The following is a 20,712-nucleotide window of genomic DNA, read 5'->3' on the forward strand; positions in this document are numbered from 1 at the left end:
ATTGATGGATTGGGAATGACTGTGGTCGGATCTGATGCAGCAGGAGATCAGGAGGAGCACCAGATATGGTTCTTTATCTAAGCATGATGACGAAGAAAATATAGCCTTAGCAAGTAAGGCAAGGAAAGGGAAAGGGAAGGCTTCCCATTCCAAATCGAGTTCTTCTCATGGTGGGAAGAAGATTGACAAATCTAAAGTGAGATTCTTTAATTGTCATGAGGTGGGCCATTATGCAACTAATTGTCCACTGAATAAATCCAAGAAGGGATCCTCCAAAGGATCAAAAGGTGAGGCACTGGCCTCTCAGTTTGAATTGGATTTTACCCTCATCGCATGTGTGGTTTCATCGATGGTGGGTTGTGTTTGGTACCTGGACTGTGGAACCTCATTCCACATGACCAGCAATAAGAGTTTATTCAGTACCTTGGAGGAGAAATACCTCAAGATGCGCATAGAGATGGGCGATGATGGAAAGTACCATGTTTCATGTGAAGGTACGATTATTTTTCAGAGGGAGCATGGAGCTCCTCTCACCCTGACTGATGTAAAGTATGTGCCTGGACTGAAGAAGAACTTGGTATCGGTCGTGATGTTGGAAGACAAAGGCTATGATGTAGTCTTCAGTAAAGGAAAGGTGTTCCTGAGACACATAGCCATGGGTCAGACCAAGAGGATTGGGATTCAAGTGAAGAATCTCTACAAGCTAGAGGTAGATGACTGTGTTGCATTGAGTTCGAAAGCAGAATTGGTGCAAAGCCAAGACATTGGCGAGTTATGGCATAGGCGGTTGGGCCACTTGCATCATGGGCCCTTGAAGATAATGCAATAGATTTCTACCAGAATTCCAAAGGTAAACTTGAGGAAGTGGACACATGCAAAGGTTGTACCTTGGAAAAGTACGCCAAGTCTTCCTTTCATGATCGAGACAGTCGATCTGAAGCAATCATGGAGCGAGTTCATACTGATGTGTGTGGACCATTCTCGACAACATCCACCGTGAAACAAAGGTATTATGTGATTTTCATTGATGATTTTTCTCATAAATGCTGGATCTATTTCATGCAGAAGAAGGATCAAACCTTCTCAAAGTTTTGTGAGTTCAAAGCTTTGGTTGAGAAAGAATCAGGGAAGAAGATCAAGGCCTTGTGAAGCGACAATGGTGGAGAGTATGTCTCTAAAGAGCTTAACGACTCCTGTGCAGTAGAAGAAATTAAACAGGAGGTGACGACACCTCATAACCCACAGCAGAATGGGGTGGCCAAGAGAAAGAACAGAGCAATTGTGGGGGCAGCTCGGGCGATGCTGCATGACCAAGGCCTACCACTTCATTTGTGGGCTAAGGCATGCAACACAACGGTCTATTTGCATAATAGAAGCCCGCATCGCATACTTGGGATGAAGACACCAAAGGAAGCTTTCTCCGGGAAGAGACCAGATGTGGGTCACTTCAGGATCTTTGGCTCATCATTATATTGTCATGTGACCAAGGATACCTGGAAGAAGCTTGAACCAAAAACTAAGTTGGGGATACTTGTGGGGTACAATGATACACCCCACAACTATCAGGTGTACTTGCCTACCAGTCGAAGGACAGTGGTTCGCAAAGATCTCAAGTTTGATGAGCAGAAGGCCATGCGATTTTCCCTTGAGAGGGAGCTCCAACTACAGGCTGTGGAGGAACTTTTGGTTCCTAAGGAGGAGGAGCCTCAGACTGATGTGGAGCAGCCACATGCAAAGGTTCCGGGAGTGGAGACATCCACTCAAGCAGAGTCTTCCAGAGAGGGACGAAAGCACACAAGAGAAGCTGACAGATTGTTGTCCCGTGCGAGAGAGAATGTGGGAGAACCATCTTCTCAGCGTAGACAGAGGAGGTCACCTGGTAGGTACACTGGATACATGGCCCTTTTTGGGGAATATGTTGAGACCGAGCCATCTTCCTTTGAGGAAGCAGTGCAGCAGCTGATTTGGGTTGATGCTATGGTGGAGGAGTATGACTCCATAGTTCGAAACAGTGTTTGGGATGTGGTTCCAAGACTGAAGAACAAGTCAGTTGTGAGTTCCCATTGGCTTTACAAGGTAAAGCAAGCTGCTAATGGTAGTGTGGAGAAACATAAGGCAAGATTTGTTGCCTGTGGTTTCTCACAGGTTGAGGGGATCGACTATGATGAGACTTTTGCTCCTGTAGCAAGGTACTCATCTATCAGATAGATGTTAGCACTATCAGCACAGATGGGTTGGAAGATCCATCAGATGGATGGGAAGACTGCATTCCTCAGTGGCAAGATTGAGGAAGAGGTGTACATAGAGCAGCCGGAAGGTTTTGAGAACTTCGATCATAAGTCACATGTGTGCCGACTCAAGAGAGCTTTGTACAGGCTGAAGCAAGCACCTTGTGCTTGGTACACTAGGATCGACAACTACTTCACTGGGTTGGGCTTCCTAGAGTGAAGCGGATGCAAACTTGTACGACATCATGGTAAAAGGTAAGCAGTGGATCATTGTTCTATATGTTGATGATCTCATATTGACAGGTGATGATCAATTGGTCATGTCTTTCAAGGAGGACCTTGCAAGAGAATTCGAGATGAAAGACATGAGTCTTATGCACTACTTTCTTGGCATGGAAGTGTGGCAGAAGGATGGGGAGTTGTTTGTGTCTCAAGGAAAGTATGCCAATGAGATACTCAGGAGATTACACATGGAGAAGTGAAAGCCCATGCAGACTCCTCTAGCAAGTAACTGGAGGAAGGAGGGTGCTACTTCAGGAGAAGTAGTAGAGGCTACTGTGTATCGGCAGCTTGTGGGTTCACTGATGTACTTAGTGAACACACGACCAGATTTGTGCTATGCGGTGAACCGACTTAGTTAAGCTATGGTTCAACCTACCAAGATGTTTTGAAAGGCAGCTAAGCATGTTTTGAGATACCTCAGAGGCACATCTCAGTATGGATTATGGTACAGACGGATAGAGGGAGTGAAGCTACAGGGCTTCATAGATGCAGATTGGGCAGGGAGTCCATCAGATCGGAAGAGCACATCAGGAGGAATTTTCAACCTTGGGTCAGCTGCAGTTTCTTAGTACAGCAGCAAATAGAGGTCAGTGGCACTCAACTCAACAGAGGCTAAATACATGGCTGCAAGTCATGCAGCATGTAAGGCCATTTGGATACGGAAAATTCTAGTTGGTTTGTTTGAACAGAGGATGGATCCAACTATGATCTATTGTGATAATCAGAGTTGTATCAAACTCTCTGAGAATCCAGTATTTCATGACAGGTCCAAGCACATCGACATTCAGTATCATCAGCTCGGAGACTGTGTGGCGGGGAGGATCATGTTGTTGCAGTATATTTCGACCGAGGAGCAATATGTTGACATTTTGACTAAGGCATTTTCAAATTGTAAATTCGAGTTCCATAGAGATAGGATCGGGGTGGCAGATAATCCCTTTCTTGTTGAGAGGGAGTGTTGAAATGTGGCAACAAGAATATTCCAATTTTAATTTGTCCTTGAATTAAAATTGAGAATCAAAATTCGAATTTAGTCTCACTAGCTGTTTGAAAAATAATTAATTAATTCATCTTGAGTTAATTAGTTGGAGAAATTCAAACATGAAGTCTTTGTGAAGTCATGCAACATTTATCCCTTTGATTGAGGAAGTTATCCCTTAATTAAGGAGATAAGGATGAGTTGTAATTAGTTAGCTCAGTTAACTGAGTTAAGTCTAGTTAAATTAGTTCCAAACAGTTTGTGGAAATAATTGTGAGTTCAGTGAGTTAATGCATGCGTGCATGAAACTAGTGTACTCTAGATAATTGAACATTCTCTCATAAGTAACTCATGCATGTCAGTTCAGACAAAGGCCCAGTTGAGATTAAAGGCAGGGACAATGTACTATCAGTTACAAGAATTTTCCTATAAGAAAATCTCTTGCATGCAGAAGGAATTCATTCCTTGAGATTTGCGCAGTTTTATAGTGTGTTGGAGTAGTGTGTGAGATCAGTGTCAGACAAGGTTATAGCTAGAACACCCAGGGAAAACAACACAAGGAAATAGGAGGCTTGGAGGGCAGAGGGAAAGGCATATGAGTTGTCTAGTCTGTCTATGAGCAGTGAGAGGGATTGTACTGAGAGCTGGATAGCTGTGAGAGCTAAAGATTTGTGTAATCCTGAGATATTTCCACTTGTATGATAATATAGATAGCGGGATTTTTAGGTGAGGCTTTCCCTAGAGTATTCTTTTGTGTTTCATGTGTATTGATTATTCTTCTCTGTTATATGTGTTCTATTTGATCTTGCTCAAATTGATTCAGCTTCTGCAAGTTTGATTGTAGAATTAGATTAAGTATTGTGCTTTAGTCTATTGCATAATCAGGTTAATCTACGGTGAGAATTTCTACAGAGTCTGTATGCAAAAGTTATGCCACCCAGAAGTTGACCTTCCTGTTTTCAAACCTATTGTTTGGGAGGATGCCATGTCAACCCCCATTATTCATGGAAAATGGGCTAGCCACGTGTTTTTTTATGTAAAATACTCTAGAATATTATATTTTGTAACTCTAGTTAAGAGTTGATGTAGTCAAACTTAACCACTAGTAGTCTATCGGGCGGTGTTATAACCGGGCCACTAGGAGGAAGAGTTATTTCATTCTTTCGAGAGTATTTTGTTCCATAGTTGAGTAAAGATAGCTAGGAGAGATACGAGGTAGAGCACACAGAGATAATTTGTGCATTGTAGTAGCCCACAGGCCATAGGCATTACTTCTTTGTATCCGCAACCATATTTCCAAACAGAGAAAGAGAGCGAAGCGACCTCACCTTCCACCTGGGTTTTCTCTCAAAAGGGTTTCTCAGAGAGCATATCTTGTGTATTATGTGTGTTTGAGATTATTTTTTCATTCTCTACTTTTCTGCTTGATTTACTTTTACATGCATGCACTAATTACAGTTAATTTTACGGATCTAGAAATTAAATAAAACTGTAATAGTGTAGAATCTCAGATTTTCAAATATAATATTATGAGATCTGTCGTGAGGCGTTGTCCAGTGGAATATCCATGGTAGTTTACAGATCAATATATATGGATGTTGATGGGATGCTATGACAAATACGCTATGTCAAATTACATTATATGTCAAGATGGTTATCATAATACTAGTTGCACAAATATTGTCAAGTTGAGGTGGTTTATAAGGGGGTGGATAGGAATATGCTTAGAAAAGGGGATCCTTCTCAATGTGTTATGCTTGGCCTTTTTTAATCATGATCAATGTTAGGGCTAACCCTATAGAATTCACTAATTTCAAACTAATTGATACGTTGATCCAAAATAAAATTGACACATAATTTATGCATAAAATATAATGGAACCTCCTTATTATTGTATGGAATTTTATCGAATGCCATGAACCACTTATCCATCTACATTTTTACAAATAACTAGACTATGCATCGTTCCATACGAATACACTTATTTTTGAAATTAGAGGGTTGGTTGGATTTAGGGTTAATGAACACTCGAACAATCATCACTATGGTATTATGAAAAAAATTCGCTTCTTCGTTACTCATTCATGTTGAGTAGTTTTCTGTTATCTTAGCCATATATTCAAAGATATTGGAAAATTGGCCATGGGCATGGAAATTGGAAACAACAATGGTGTTTAGTGAAATAGCCAATGAAACATGAGATGACCATATAGTATGTCTATGTTCATCAATCAAGGTTTTAATTTCATCCCAACATTGATTGGTTTTCAAGTGTCAACCTTATGGGTATGGCTAGGGATTAGTGTTTAGGTTCATATTAGGGTTTTACTCCTTTATATAAAAGAAACACTACATTTAAAGAATCACAAAATAGATTTACAAATATACTCTAACAAATATGAAAAAGGTATTTGCAATAAAACCTACATAAAAATGAGACCTCCTCTATGATCAAAAGTTGAATACTAGCAATGTGAACCTTGTTCATGCTTTTCTTAGCTGGATCAAGTTGAATCAATAAGAAAATTTGTATGCATGTTTGGAGAAAAGATTAAAAAGGGAAAGGTGCATGTTAGGAATAATGAGTGGAAAATAAGTCATGATTTTTATCTAGTTTTAGATAAAGGAATGGTACATGTTAAACATTTATGTGCATTTTTAATGCATGTGTGTTATTTCAAATAGATTAAAATTTATTTGGAAGGAAAAATCGAGGGACAATGTGGAGGTTTTACTAGGACGAAAGCAATTCAAATAGGAATATATATGCATTCTTAGATTGAGTAGGTATTCCTAAAATTTACAGCAAATATACATTTCTATTGCAACACTTTCAAGAAGTAACTTTGTGCACCCACTCTTATAATTAATACCAATTTTTGAAAAGGAATACTCCTATTTAGCTCTATTTTAGGACTATGTATAAATAGAGTTGTGGCTTTCAAGCTCTCTTTTGATTTTAGGCTATTTTATAAGTTCATCTCTTTTATTATAGAAGGCGACATATCAATTTAAATGTTACAGAACATATAGATAATATATATTTCTTTCAAAACATATAGGTAATATATATTTTTTTAATTTAAATGAAATAAGAAAAAAAAATGATTTGTCTTTAATTATATATAATGTATGCATCTATTTATATATATCTCTATATCAGAGATGTGGTAATTGGATTTGTAGTTAACCATGGACCAAAGTTTTTTTTCATGGTTGAAGTTAAGGGCCACATTAAAAAATACCAAAAGCATCTAATTTTCCTAAAGCCGCTGAATCAAGATGAAAACAATGCTGGAGGTATAGATTCTAATATTTTTCCAATGTTAAAGACATTCAAATTTTTACTAAAATATGTTTGGGAGGAAAATGTTAAGAAGTTAGAGTTTTTTTTGGTGATTCAAGTTTAGTGCTCAAGTGTTAGAATGATATTGTCAATTTTTTAAGATAGTTAAAATCTCTGGGTGATAAAGTAAAGACTGCATCAAACATATTTGAGCTCTTACTTTTTATCATTTTTATAAAGACCACCAAAGTTACTAAAAAAGAGTGCCTTACGAAGAGCACAAAGATAGATCTATTTCATTGACCAACGATAGCAATTATTGTGATAGATTGAAATTTTATTACGAAGAATTCTATAATATTGTGTGATCATGATAGAGGTAATTTATATTTTTATTATGTAGTTGTAATATTTTTATTATTTTATTAAGCGTTATGGATTTTTATTAGTTAATTAAATTTTATAAAATTAATATTTTAAATAGTTATAAATTTTTGTTATAAAAATATGGATGAGAAAATTTTTTATTTTTTATTAGTAAATTTAGAACATATAAATATGAGAAAAGATTATAAAATATTTTTGATATGTAAATATAATAAGTTTAAAATTTTGGAGTATGATCTTATTAAAATATGGTGGAAATTTTGATGACTTTGATTATTTTTCATGGAACTCAGTAGAAATTTAGATGATTTTGATTATTTTTCATGGAATCTAGTAGAAATTTTTGGAAATCCAAATCATAGTTATTAAGTTTCATAATTTTGTATACTTCAAAGTTTCTTAAAAAATTCAATCAATTTCCACCATTAAAAAATGATTTAAATACTCTCACCTGCAAATTTTAAAAAATAAAATAAAAATCACTTAATTCTAACGAGAAAATCATTATTAAAATAAAATTATAACATATTTAAATAAACTAAATTAAAATAAATACATATACAGATTATTTCATAAATAAAAGTTATAAATTAAATAATTAATTCAACATTATTTAAAAAAAAAAAATCAAATTATTTATAAAAAAAAATATTAAAATAAACCATATACCCCACACATATAAATACATACATTTTCATCCTTACTGGCCATCCATTTTAGTAAAATCAACTTATATACTTCATGAAACTAAAGTTTAACACGTGACTTATAAATATGTGATTTAAGACTATTGGAGAAAATATTAGCTTATTATTTTTTTAATAAACTTTATAAATATATATTAGTTAAAAGTATGTTAAAAGTATCTATCTTAATTTAAAATAAATCAATAAATTTTTAAATAATTAAATTGATTATTATTAAAATAAATTATAATAATGTAAAATAATTTTATAATTTGAAATTAAAATTATAAGTATCATATAGATTTAATTTTATTTAAAGATAGATTTATTTTAAAATAAATTTCAAATTATTAAAACCAAAAAAATTATAGAAGTTTAAAAAATGTTGAAATTTTGATATTTTTTTGTTGTTTAATCAAGTTTTTTATTGCATTTATGGATTCAACACCCTCAAAAACTTTAAGCCACTTTGATTAAAAAGAGTTCACCGGTCAAACTTGTGATTTCAATGAATCCTTCTAAAATTCTAAACAAATTAGATCAGAAAATAAACCAGAAACTTTCAATAAATCCCTTTCAGATTCTAAACAAATTAGATCAGAAAATAAACTTTCAATAAATACCTCTAGAATTCTAAACAAATTAAATCAGAAAATAAACCATAAATTTTCAAAAAATCTCACTTATTGACTACCTAACTAAATTATAACTTATTATTATTATGATTATGATTAAAAGAACTAATATATATGTTAAACCCAAATTTTTTAGGTCTACATGTTTGGAACCACTTAATGTGGTTGAGCTTAGTCGTAATGATGAACCACATTAAGTGCTTTGATACTGGTTGACTTGAAGAATTTCAATGTGATTTACCTCAAAAAAAGTTCTTTATAAGTTATGAATCACATAAGTTTGCATTAAGAAAGATTCTTAATCATGGAGCTTGAATCCTATTTTATCATAGAGATTCTTAATGTGTAAATACATTTTGTTACAATGTTATAGGCCAATGCTATGCCCTACCAATACTGCATGCACAAAAAACTATAATTCTTTGCATATGACACTTGTTCATATGCCATTTTTTTTAATTAATTAATTTAACTAAAAACACACAAAAAAAACTACTTTCGAAATAAATTTAAGCTTTTGATTTGTGAATATTATTAAAAGTATTCTAAAATATTTTATAGACATTAAATCTCTACAGCTATCTAATAATTATTATAATTAAATTAAAATTGTGAAAACCTTATTCTAAAATAAACACCAATATAATCAATAATATATAATATCTAAATATTTTATTTTTTATTTATATATTATTGAAAATAACTATACAATATTGAAATATTCTACTTTAATATAAAATTTACATAAATAATAATAATATTATTATTATAACATAATTATTTTCATTTCATGACAATAAATGAAAGATGATAATGCTGTGTATGTTCATGAAATCATTTCATGAATTTGTATAATAATAAAAAACAGATATTGATGTATTAAAGTTTGTCGCTCGGAAATTAAAATGACTGGGCACTATGTGAAACTAATGAAAATGTCAAATCAAATATATCTTCCATTGAAATTTCTGGATATATAAAAATATTCAAAATCTGTTACAAACTGTAAAAGCATATGCGATCTGGTCATCCATATCATCGGTAGTATATTTATAACTACCGGTCCTGTTACAGTGCTTTATTTATTTGTTCAGGTAGCATATCATCGGTAGTATATTTATAACTACCGGTCCTGTTACAGTGCTTTATTTATTTGTTCAGGTAGGGAATCGATATTCACCGAAAAATGGTTTTGTTGGCGGTGGCATTACCCAATTTTTGGCCTTATCCCATATTATTATCACACTTACAACTGCAATAAACCCAATCCCCACTCCCAATCCGACTGCAATTAATGAAACAACTTTGTTCACATGATTTAACCATTTTCTACCTTTACCAATGCTGTAATCTTTCACTGCTCCTTTTGGTTGTATTTCTTTTTCCTTGCAGGCGTGTAAAGTATCATAACCACACAAACAGTCATTATCTTCAAATGAACTTGGACTAAAAGTATCCCACTGCCCGCCTTTGGGGATTGGTCCACACAGTCTATTAGATGAGACATTTAAGGATGCCAATTTGGTTAATTTAGAAAATTCTTGAGGAAGGTTTCCTGTCAACTTATTTTTACATAAGTCTAATTCCTCCAATGTAGATATCTGACTAAGAGATGCACTGATTTGTCCTTCAAGCTTATTTCTTGACAAATTTAGCAACCTTAAGCTGCTCAGATTTCCTATGCTTTCAGGTATTTGCCCAACAAGATTATTGCTAGACAAATCTAATATAGTATTTGTCTCCATCACATATGTCAGAGTATATTCATACCCTTTAATCACAATCCTGAAATCATCATATAGGGTATTACTGCTCACTTGGGAAGATGCAAGAATCTTGAATCCTTTAAGCCTTTCAAGATTAGAAGGCATTTTTCCACTAAAATTATTGTTGGATAGGTCCAACACCTGTAACTTGATTAATTGGGTAATCCATTGAGGAATATCACCATAAAAGTTATTATAACCCATGCTTAAAACTCTTAACTCATGAAAAGATGCGAGATACTCAGGTAACTCACCTCTCAGTGCATTTTTCCTGAGATCAAGCAACTGAAGTCTGGTACAATTGGCCAAAGATCCTGGTAGATTTCCGGAGAAGTTATTTGAATAAGCAGATAAAACTTCCATTGAAACTGGAAACCCTATGTTGAGATCTCCACTGAGTGAGTTATCGGACACCTTCAACTTCTGCAAAGAAGTGCATTCATTTAAAGTTGGTGGTAATCTGCCTGATAAAAAGTTGCTTGTTAGGATCAAAACCTTCATGCTTTTGCAATTTCCCAGAGATGCAGGAATCGTTCCATTCAACTTGTTTTGAGATAAATCCAATTGCTGTAGTGCCACACATTCACCAATACCTTCAGGAATTGGTCCCTGCAGATGATTTTCTGATAGATCTAATTGCTGAATGCAAACCAAACCATGAATACTTTCAGGGATGTTCCCAGAAATATTGTTACCAAATATAGCTAAATGGCTGAGAACATTCAGCTGGCCTATACTAGCTGGAATACTTCCACTTAAATTGTTTAAATCCATAAACAAGTTTTTGAGGAATTGAAGCTTTCCTATAGCTTTTGGAATTGTACCTATGAAGTGGTTCGTATCAAGATAAAGGTTTTCAAGCTTGCTCAAATTGACAATGCCCTCAGGTATGTGACCAGTTAAATTGTTTGTACCAAGATCTAGGTGGGTCAACTGATTCAATTTGGAGATGGCTTCAGGTATGCCACCGGTAAGCCAATTTCTATCAAGTTTTAGAAAGGTCAGGCTAGTCAAATTGGTAATTGCTTCGGGTATTCTACCTGTGAGATTATTTCTACCGACACTGAGGGTTTCAAGGGGAAGCCGGAATATGCTCATAGGAATATTGCCTTGAATTTTGTTGGAAACTAGATCCAGCCACACAAGATTGCTGCAATTTCCTATTTCAGAAGGTATAAAACCATTAATATTCCCTGTAGTATTCCAGAGGCCATAAATTGAAAGTTGAATAAGCTCTTTCAAATTTCCCAACTGAGGTGGTATACTACCTGATAATAAATTGTCCCCCAAAAATAAAACCTGAAGAGCAGAGCAGTTTCCCAGAGAAGCGGGAATAGTATTCTCCAACTTGTTAGATTGTAAATAAAGGTACTCTAAATTCCGCAACCGCCCAAGTTCACCCGGAATTCTTCCGCTCAATCTGTTGTGGGAAAAGGCTATATACCATATCTGAGTACAATTTCCCAGAGTTGGGGGGATGTAACCAGTGAGTGCGTTGCCTTCAAAGTAAAGATATGATAAATTTCTGATAAGACCCGGAAATGAAGGGATTGTACCACTGAGATTGTTATATCCAATGGACAACCCTTGGAGAGACGTGCAGTTGCTCAGAGAGGCTGGAATGCTTCCACTCAGACTATTGTTGGCCAAGCGGAGGTGTTTCAAATTGCTTAGACGACCAAATTCTGTTGGTATAATCCCTGTCAAATTGTTCACTGAGAGTTTGATCCATTGAAGATGTGTACAATTACACAATGATTTTGGAATAAGACCATGGAGCAGATTAAAGCTGAGATCAAGAATTCCCAGAGCTTTGAGCTGCCCGAACTGTGGTGGAATTTTTCCTGTTAAATTATTACCAGACAGATTCAAAGTACGTAATAAGGAGAGGCTAGCAAGAGAGGCAGAGAGGCTACCTTCCAATCCCAGTTCAGGAAGTATTATGCTGACGACCCTTTTAGCTCGCTTTCTGCAGGCAATGCCATACCAGGAGCACACTTTATCGGAATTCTGAAGCGTCCAGTTGGAGAGCGATCCAGTTGGATCGAATGTGATAGCCTTCCGGAAGGATAGGAGAGCCTCCACGTCCCTTGTATCCATGGAACGATAAGACAGCTGCCTTTGGGCAGGATGGTTGCCTTCAACTTGCTTCAAAACAGAAACAGAAAGATGGGGTTGGAGAGAAACAGAAGTGCTTCCACCGGGGATGCGTTCATAGAGATGACGATGATGATGGTGGTATGAAGCATATTGTGGATGAATATGGGAGGAATAATAAGTGAGAGGTGAGGCAGAGACAGTACCCGCAGATACTGTGGTTCCCATCATCACAAGGCAGAAAAGCATCATCGACATAATTTCTTTATCCATTTTTCTCTAATGACCTTCTAAATCCTCTGGGCTGTGAAATACTCACCGCTCTGCATATATATATAATGAACACATATATATAAATTCCCATCTCTCACTTTTCTCTAGTAAAGCGAAGACTCAGAGTACCGGTCAACTTTCAGGGAACTGTAAATGCAAAGATAGACGAATCACGGTATTGACTAGGATGCGAGTGATGGGACACGCCATAAGATGAAAGATGGGGCAAGTAATTAATGATATCTGTGACTTGTATGGCAAGCGACCTAAAAACTCATAATAATAATTAATAATAACTGTAACTTGTATTTTAATCGAAAGATACAATAAAATTTCAGTGTGGGACAATCCCACAAGAAAGTGCATTTGTGCATCCAAATGCAAGAATCCTTATAAATCAAGTGCGGTTTTAGAAAAATATCTTTTAGTGGGAAAAAATCAATACATAAAATAAAGAAGACAATGCATAAATAAAATGTATTGGCAGCAGTTTGTTGATTCTTCTAATCCACAAAGTTGGAAAGAAAGATGTGTTAAAGATTTCGGCTCAAGAAAAAGGTTTTAAACATCTTTCTAATTAATCTTTGGTATGATGAAGAGTGTAAGCATTCTTTAAAGGAAAGGAGTAGGAAAAAGTATAAAAATCTGAAAAATAAAATAAAAAATAAAAAATTATGTGACTTCAAGAAGAAATGAATTAATCTTTTTGGGAAAACACAACCCCAAAGGATTTTGGCGGAACTACATTAAAAGAGAAAACAAATACATAATAATATCTTAGACACTCATTGGTTGGAATATGCAAAGCTTCTCTACCAGAGAAATCAGGAGAAAAGTAGTCCCCCCATAATCAACTCTACCAGTGTGTTATTTTCAGTGGAGGATGTCAAGCATGGTATAAAAAATTTAGCGACTAGTAAAGCCCAAGACATTGATGGGTTACAGGCAGATTTCTTAAAATGGGGTGTTGAGATCTTGGCCCCAATCATCAAAAGGATCTTCAATAACATCAGGCAAGGCAAATTGCATGGAAAACAAGTGTCGCTATCCCTCTTTACAAAAGTGGAGACATTAATAATCCCTCTAATTATGGCATTATTATGGTCAATCCTCTTCTTGGAAAATTGTTTGGGAGTATGATGGAGGGTAGATTGAAAAGTTGGGCAGAAAAATAAGGCAAAAGAGAAAAATGGAAGGTTGGTTTTAGGCCAAGGCACTCTACAATTAATCATTACATCACTCTTAGGCACTTCATCGAAAAAGTATGGGACATTCAAGGTGGGGAAGCCTTTTGTTGATTTGTTGATTTCAAAAGAACTTTTGACATTGTTCCTAGGGATAAGCTTTGGAGAAGAATGGAAGAGCTTGGAATCCCAAATAAATATAGAGTTGTTGTCCATAAACTATATGAGAAAGTTAGTGCTAAAATCAGAACTAAAGAGGACTTTTTGGAATGCTTTGGTAGTGACATTGGGCTCAAGCAGGGGTGTCTCCTTTCCCCTACTCTATTTGGTTTATATATTGATAAGCTAGAAGAATTGCTAAACAACACCAGTGGAGAGGGTATTCAACTAGCGGGGCATGTGATGAAGCTACTTTTGTATGCTGGGGATCTCATCTTAATTGCAAATTTTGCCCATGGTTTGAGAGAGCATTTGAAGGCCTTAGAGCTCTTCTATCAGGAGGTTGGGATGCAAGTAAGAACTAGCAAAACCAAAGTCATTATCTTATTTTTGAAACTGAAAAAGCAAAAGCCTTGGAGATAGTGGAAGAGTACAAGTACATAGGAATTGTTTTTCACAATAGGCTCAGTTGGGAGACATGCATAACTAAAAGGATCCAAGGGGGCTGGAGGGCTTCTTACCTTCTTCGAAACAAATGCAGGAAAGAAGAATTATGAGACTGTGGAACCAAGAAAACTCTTTTTGGAGTGTTGGTTACCTCAGTTGTCCTATATGGATGTGAAATTTGGGGGAGCAGCATGTCAAATCACAAGTGGATACAACTAGAAAGAATTCACTTAATCATTAGTAACCTCAAAGTCAAGTCAACGATTCCATATGAGACTCTGCTAGCTAAGGCTTTACGATGTAGGCTTCAACAATAATTGTTTACTAAGTTATCTAAAAAAGGTGGAAAGAATGGAGGCACATGGTTGGCCCAAGATGATCCCAGATGAGCTAAAGTGTAGGAAGAAGACTTGGACGAAGCAAAATGACAAATGGATGAACAAATGGAGAATTAATTGGCAAGATTGTCCAAATTGGGTGTTTGAAAAATTTAGGACTGCCATGTGGGAAAAACATGTTACTAGAAAAAAAAACAATATATGTCAAAAACTTCAACTCATCACAATCACATGAAGAAAAGACTTATTTGAGTGCCAAACGGCTTATTTGAGTGCCACAATCGAGGGAAAGGCTAAAATTTTCTGATGTCACCATCTTAGATGAGAAATAGGATGACGGATAATCCTCAAGAAAGAGTGTGCAGAAAGAATTTGTATCTTTTGCATGACAAGAGCGGTGAAACATGGCACCCTGAAAATTTATATTTATTATATATAAATTCAGCACCCTGAAATTTTTTTAAAACACTTCGATTGTATAAAATTATCTATCAATTTCAATAGATTCCTACACTATTATAAAAAAAATTACACAAAAAAACACTTAAAAAACTAATAAAAATCTTACTAAAAACAAATAATAAACTAAATATAATTAGTTTTACTCCCTCACCGCAATAAATTTTAATGGCGATTTGTCAATCTTGGTTTGGAAAGTTCATACGCAAGATTGACTAGTTGCATACAGCGATAGAGATTGAGTAGTCAAGATGCAGGATTCATCAGTCGTATACAGATTATGAGCAATTACACCGAAGGTGTTCTTTAAAGGGAGAGTTTTGTCAAATGTCAAATGGATAGCTGCCACTTATTTCAAAGATGTGAAAAACTGGTTACAAGTCCAATCCGGTTGGAAAGTTCATACGCAAGATTGACTAGTTGCATACAGCGATAGAGATTGAGTAGTCAATATGCAGGATTCATCAGTTGTATACAGATTGTAGGCAATTACACCGAAGGTGTTCTTTAAAGGGAGAGTTTTCTCAAATGGATACCTGCCACTTATTTCAAAGATAAAGTCCAATCCGGTTTTTCTGTCTGTATTAAAGTCCATCTTGCTGTCGCTCACAGTGGTGCATGGTAAGTGGAAACTACTGTTCTTTAAAGGGAGAGTTTTGTCGTATACAGATTATGAGCAATTACTCCGAAGGTGTTCTTTAAAGGGAGAGTTTTGTCAAATGTCAAATGGATAGCTGCCACTTATTTCAAAGATGTGAAAAACTGGTTACAAGTCCAATCCGGTTGGAAAGTTCATACGCAAGATTGACTAGTTGCATACAGCGATAGAGATTGAGTAGTCAATATGCAGGATTCATCAGTTGTATACAGATTATAGGCAATTACACCGAAGGTGTTCTTTAAAGGGAGAGTTTTGTCAAATGGATACCTGCCACTTATTTCAAAGATAAAGTCCAATCCGGTTTTTCTGTCTGTATTAAAGTCCATCTTGCTGTCGCTCACAGTGGTGCATGGTAAGTGGAAACTACTGTTCTTTAAAGGGAGAGTTTTGTCGTATACAGATTATGAGCAATTACTCCGAAGGTGTTCTTTAAAGGGAGAGTTTTGTCAAATGTCAAATGGATAGCTGCCACTTATTTCAAAGACGTGAGAAACGCGTTTAAAAGTGGTTTCTCTGTCTGTTGTTTGCGTGATGTATTGCATGTTGCTGTCGCTCACAGTGGTGCATGGTAAGTGGAAACTACTCTGTTGTTTGCGTGATGTATTGCATGTTGCTGTCGCTCACAGTGGTGCATGGTAAGTGGAAACTACTGCGGTCAACATGCATCAAATTTCGCAAGTGGAAACTACTCTGTTGTGGTGAGTGGCAGCAATTAAAAACCGCAGTTAAACACCTTTACCTGTTTACTTGCGCTTGTTTGTTGTGATGTGTGTCTTGTCCCGTGTTATTTTGTTCGGGTCTAGGTGTGGGCGAAGCGCTCCAACGATGATGGCGCGGGACAGCTCATTGTTGACTTGTTAACCTTGTTAGTTTGTTTGCACACGTTCATTAAGGAATAAGGTTTATATTGTGGTTGTTTTATTCCACTTAACAGTGTTGTTCAGGGTTTAAGGTTTTGTTGTGTCACCTATTTCAAAGGGGTTTAACTCTGTAGCTATTGTTAAACGCTCTATGGAGTCGGGGGTTTACATACACAGTGGTTGTTGTTTGTTCTAGACAGTCAAAAGTTTACAGATACCTTGGTCGTTGTTTCATTCGCGCGACCTATTGTTTCAAATAATCTAAAAATGAACCATTTAAGCAAGCTGTTTGAGGAAACATGGCTTCACAATTCTTGACCAAAATTCATAGCAAAATAGTTATTCTATAAAAAACTTGAGATATGGAGTTCGAGTCCCTTAAACCATTGAATCTTATCATATTATATCTAATCTAAACGACCCAAAAATTGTGGAGACTTCTGAATTCTATTTGGGATTTGACTGATAGTTCACCATTGAATCTGATCATATTATATTTAATCCAAACGACCCAAAAAATTGTGGAGACTTCTAATCCAAACGACCCACAACATGATGGAAAAGTCTACCGGCAGGATGAAAGACCCGAGCCAAATAGTCGCGCAGCGTTGACGGTCTCTTTCTGGAAGATGGATACATAAATATTAAAGAAATGTGATTTTTTGTTTTGTTTTTTAAATGGTCGTGATATCATATATATCAATATTACAATTTTTTCAATTTTTTTATTTTTTATTTTTAAGGGTGGTTCTGTGTACTTGGTTTATGTAATTTTCCACAACATGATTGAAATATCTACGGGGAGGATGGAAGACAGAAGGGAAATAGTCACGCAGCGTCGACGGTCTCTTTCTGGAAGATGGACACATAAATATTAGAGAATTGTGATTTTTGCTTTGTTTTTTAAATTTTCCTCTTGGTATATATCGATTTAATATTTTTTTTATTTATTTATTTTATCTATATATATATAGAGAGTAAGAGTATTCAGATGGTAAAGGGTTTATAGTAAATAAAATTTTAAATTTATTAGTCAAATTTATAATTCTATTTTTTTTTGGTTAAAATCTGAATTTATATATATATATAATATGCAGAAATTTTACAAATAAATTAAAAAAATTGTTTTTAGTGGGATTTTTTAAATATTTTTGGTGCTGGAATTTTGCAAAAAAATTTGAGATTAAATATTAATGTGTGTTATTTAAATTGGTTTTTTTTACTAAATGGATTCAACACCCTGAAAAACTTTTAGACACTTCGATTGTGCAAGGTTACCCATCAAACTTGTAATTTCAATAAATTCTTAGAAGATTTTAAAGAAATTACACCAAAAAAACCCATAAGAAAAACTTCAAAAAAATCTTACTAAAAACAATTAGTAAACTAAATGTAATTAAATTTCCTCCCTCACCGCAATAAAATTTAATGGCAATTTGTCAAAGTTCATACGTAAGATCAATTGACAAGTTGCATACAGCGATAGAGATTGAGTAGTCAATATGCACGATTCATCAGTGGTATACAGATTATGGGCAATTACACCGAAGGTGTTCTTTAAAGGGAGAGTTTTGTCAAATGTCAAATGGATAGCTGCCACTTATTTCAAAGATGTGAAAAACGCGTTACAATGTATTAAAGTCCAATCTGGTTTCTTTGTCTGTTGTTTGCGTGATGTATTGCATGTTGTTGTCGCTCACAATGTTGCGTGGTAAGTGGAGGCTTTTCCTATTTCCAACCCTATAACAAAGTAAATGCGCTCTGACATGCAAGCCAAATAGCGCTCCCCCTCTGAGTGACAGCACGTGAATCAAGATAGCAGCGTCGAGAGAGAGGGGCGAGCGCTATTTGGCTTGCATGTCAAAGCGCATTTACTTTGTTATAGGGTTGGAAATAGGGCTTTCCGTAAGTGGAAACTACTGCGGTCACATGTATCAAATTTCTGCAGTGGTCGTGGTACGTGGAAACTTAGCCGTATACGCATCAAATTTAATGCTTACAATTTCGACATAATTTCTGCAAAGACCATTGGTATAACTTGTGAGCAGGTTTGGAATTGTAAAATAGAGTTACTGATAGGTGTTGATCAGCAATTTGCTACTCAAATCAGTAATTTGCTCGTGTAAGTGAAAAAGGATTTAAAGGACAAGAAGTTTCTTGAAAATATAAATATTTGATAATTAACAATAGGGAGTAATCACTCTACAACCACAACAATCGAATTATATTTAATTAGCACAACCATATTTACCAATGTAGGGGAGGAACGTCATTACTTGTGTGCCTTCCCCTCCACCTCAGCATTGGGCACGCGGACAATTGCTCCCGGTGTACGACACCTGCCCGAAGGAGCTTGCCATGTGTTGTGGTGGGTGGCAGCAATTAAAAACCATAGTTAAACGCCTTTATCTATTTGTTTGCGCTTGTTTGATGTGATGTGTGTTCTGCTCCGTGTTGTTATGTTCGGGTTTGGTGTGTGGGCGAAGCACTCCACCGATGATGGCGTGGGACAACTCCATTACCTGTGCGCCTTGTCCGCCATTGTTGACCTGCTAACCCGGCTAGTTTGCTTGCACGCGTTCGTTAACGGAACAGGGTTTCTGTTGTGGTTGTTTCATTCCGCCTACCAGTGTTGTTTAGGGTTTAGGGTTTTGTTGTGTCACCTGTTTCAAGGGGGATTTAACTCTGTTGCTGTTGTTAAATGCTCTGCGGGGTCGGGGGTTTACATATGTAGTTGTTGTTGTTCGTTCTGGACCGCCGAGGGTTTACAGATACCTTGGTTGTTATTTCATTCACGCGACCTATTGTTTGGGAAGGAGCCAATACCAATTTCTAGCCAATTCGAGGTCGAAGGTAAATTTACAAGTTTTTATGGTTTTCTTTTCGAATTGTCTTTGTATATTTATGCCATTGGCTAATTTTCTAATTTTTTCATGTTTTACAAGTTTGGTTGCAGGTCTGGCGAGGTCTGGAGAACATTTGGACAAGGAGGATGCTTGGACATCGCTTCTGTGTCTATCCGGTAAGATTTTCCTACAAGCCACTGCAACTGTGTTTTTCAACACCTAAACTTGCTATTGGGGTTTTTGTTATTTTTTCTCTTGGAGTTTCAGTCGCTTTGCGTTCAGTCAGTCTCCTGTTGAATTGGAGGGTTTTCTGTTTGTTTGAATTTAGGGGAAGGTATTCAGGTAATGGCTCTTTTATTTCCGTAATTGGGGTCGTTAGCCAATGAGTTTTTATTCATTATATAGAATTCAATTACATGGTATAATAACTGAGAAAAGTGATGTATGTCATCATGGAATCTTATTCTTTCTTTTTTCCAGGTTTATTAGGGTCATTTTCCATCCTTCCGTCCTCTATTTTATTGGTTACGGGGCCCTCACCTTCTTGAGGTCCCTCTCTTAAGGACTAGACCCACCGGGATAGAGGAGCTATTGACCTATAAGGAGAGAAAGCTCTTGACTACCGGCTAGTTTCTTAAGGCTGGAAGGATAGTTACTCCACAAACCCCTAAAGGCTTGCTGGAGGGTTTTGTGTTTGTTTGAATTTAGGGGAAAATTGTCTTTTCGTTCAATGAAATTATGGTTTTTACTTCACAATACTTTGTTTTGGATTGTGCATAATTCTATGTTTCTCACTGTCATGAAATTCATTTTATTTGACCTGTGTGGTCTTCATTTTATCCTCTGCCTTTACTGTCAGATGATACTTGAACATTGAATATATGGGAGTGTGATGCCAAATTATCTAGGGTTTGTATGAGCTCTCTATGATAGAGTGTATACTACTGCAAGGTTTGATGCTATAACTAAATTGTTATTTTCCAAGTAGAGAATGGTATTGACCTGATTGTTTCATTAGTACATTAGGTTAGTCTCCCGTTGTGTTGGAGGATTTTACAGGTTTTACAGGTTTAGGGTATTGTGTTTGTTTGAGTTTAGGCGAAAATTGTCTTTTCGTTCAATGAAATTATGGTTTTTAC

At 35.9% G+C, this 20,712-nt stretch overlaps 1 protein-coding gene across 2 annotated transcripts; it reads right to left on the reverse strand.

The window, feature by feature from the left end:
* Positions 1-9,437: 9,437 nt before the first annotated feature.
* On the reverse strand, positions 9,438-12,671 carry LOC149193991 (uncharacterized). Of its 2 annotated transcripts, XM_089404977.1 has the most exons (2): positions 11,518-12,671; positions 9,438-10,713 (listed from the first exon to the last, which is right to left on the reverse strand). In XM_089404977.1, exons 1-2 carry the CDS (start codon positions 12,617-12,619, stop codon positions 9,641-9,643), a joined length of 2,175 nt encoding a protein of 724 aa, XP_089261103.1. In that variant the 5' UTR covers positions 12,620-12,671; the 3' UTR covers positions 9,438-9,640. The 2 variants fall into 2 exon arrangements, with proteins under 2 accessions (XP_089261103.1, XP_089261104.1); XM_089404978.1 differs by having other exon boundaries at positions 9,438-12,671.
* Positions 12,672-20,712: the final 8,041 nt, after the last annotated feature.

This window comes from Pinus tabuliformis, chromosome 2_2, assembly GCF_031772625.1.
Source record: "Pinus tabuliformis cultivar Carrire ecotype Pingquan chromosome 2_2, CPIR1, whole genome shotgun sequence".
Classification (NCBI taxonomy): Eukaryota; Viridiplantae; Streptophyta; class Pinopsida; order Pinales; family Pinaceae; genus Pinus; species Pinus tabuliformis.

Excerpts from the sequence above, each read along its gene's own strand:
- LOC149193991 (XM_089404978.1), bottom strand. The coding sequence starts at position 12,619 with ATGGATAAAGAAATTATGTCGATGATGCTTTTCTGCCTTGTGATGATG.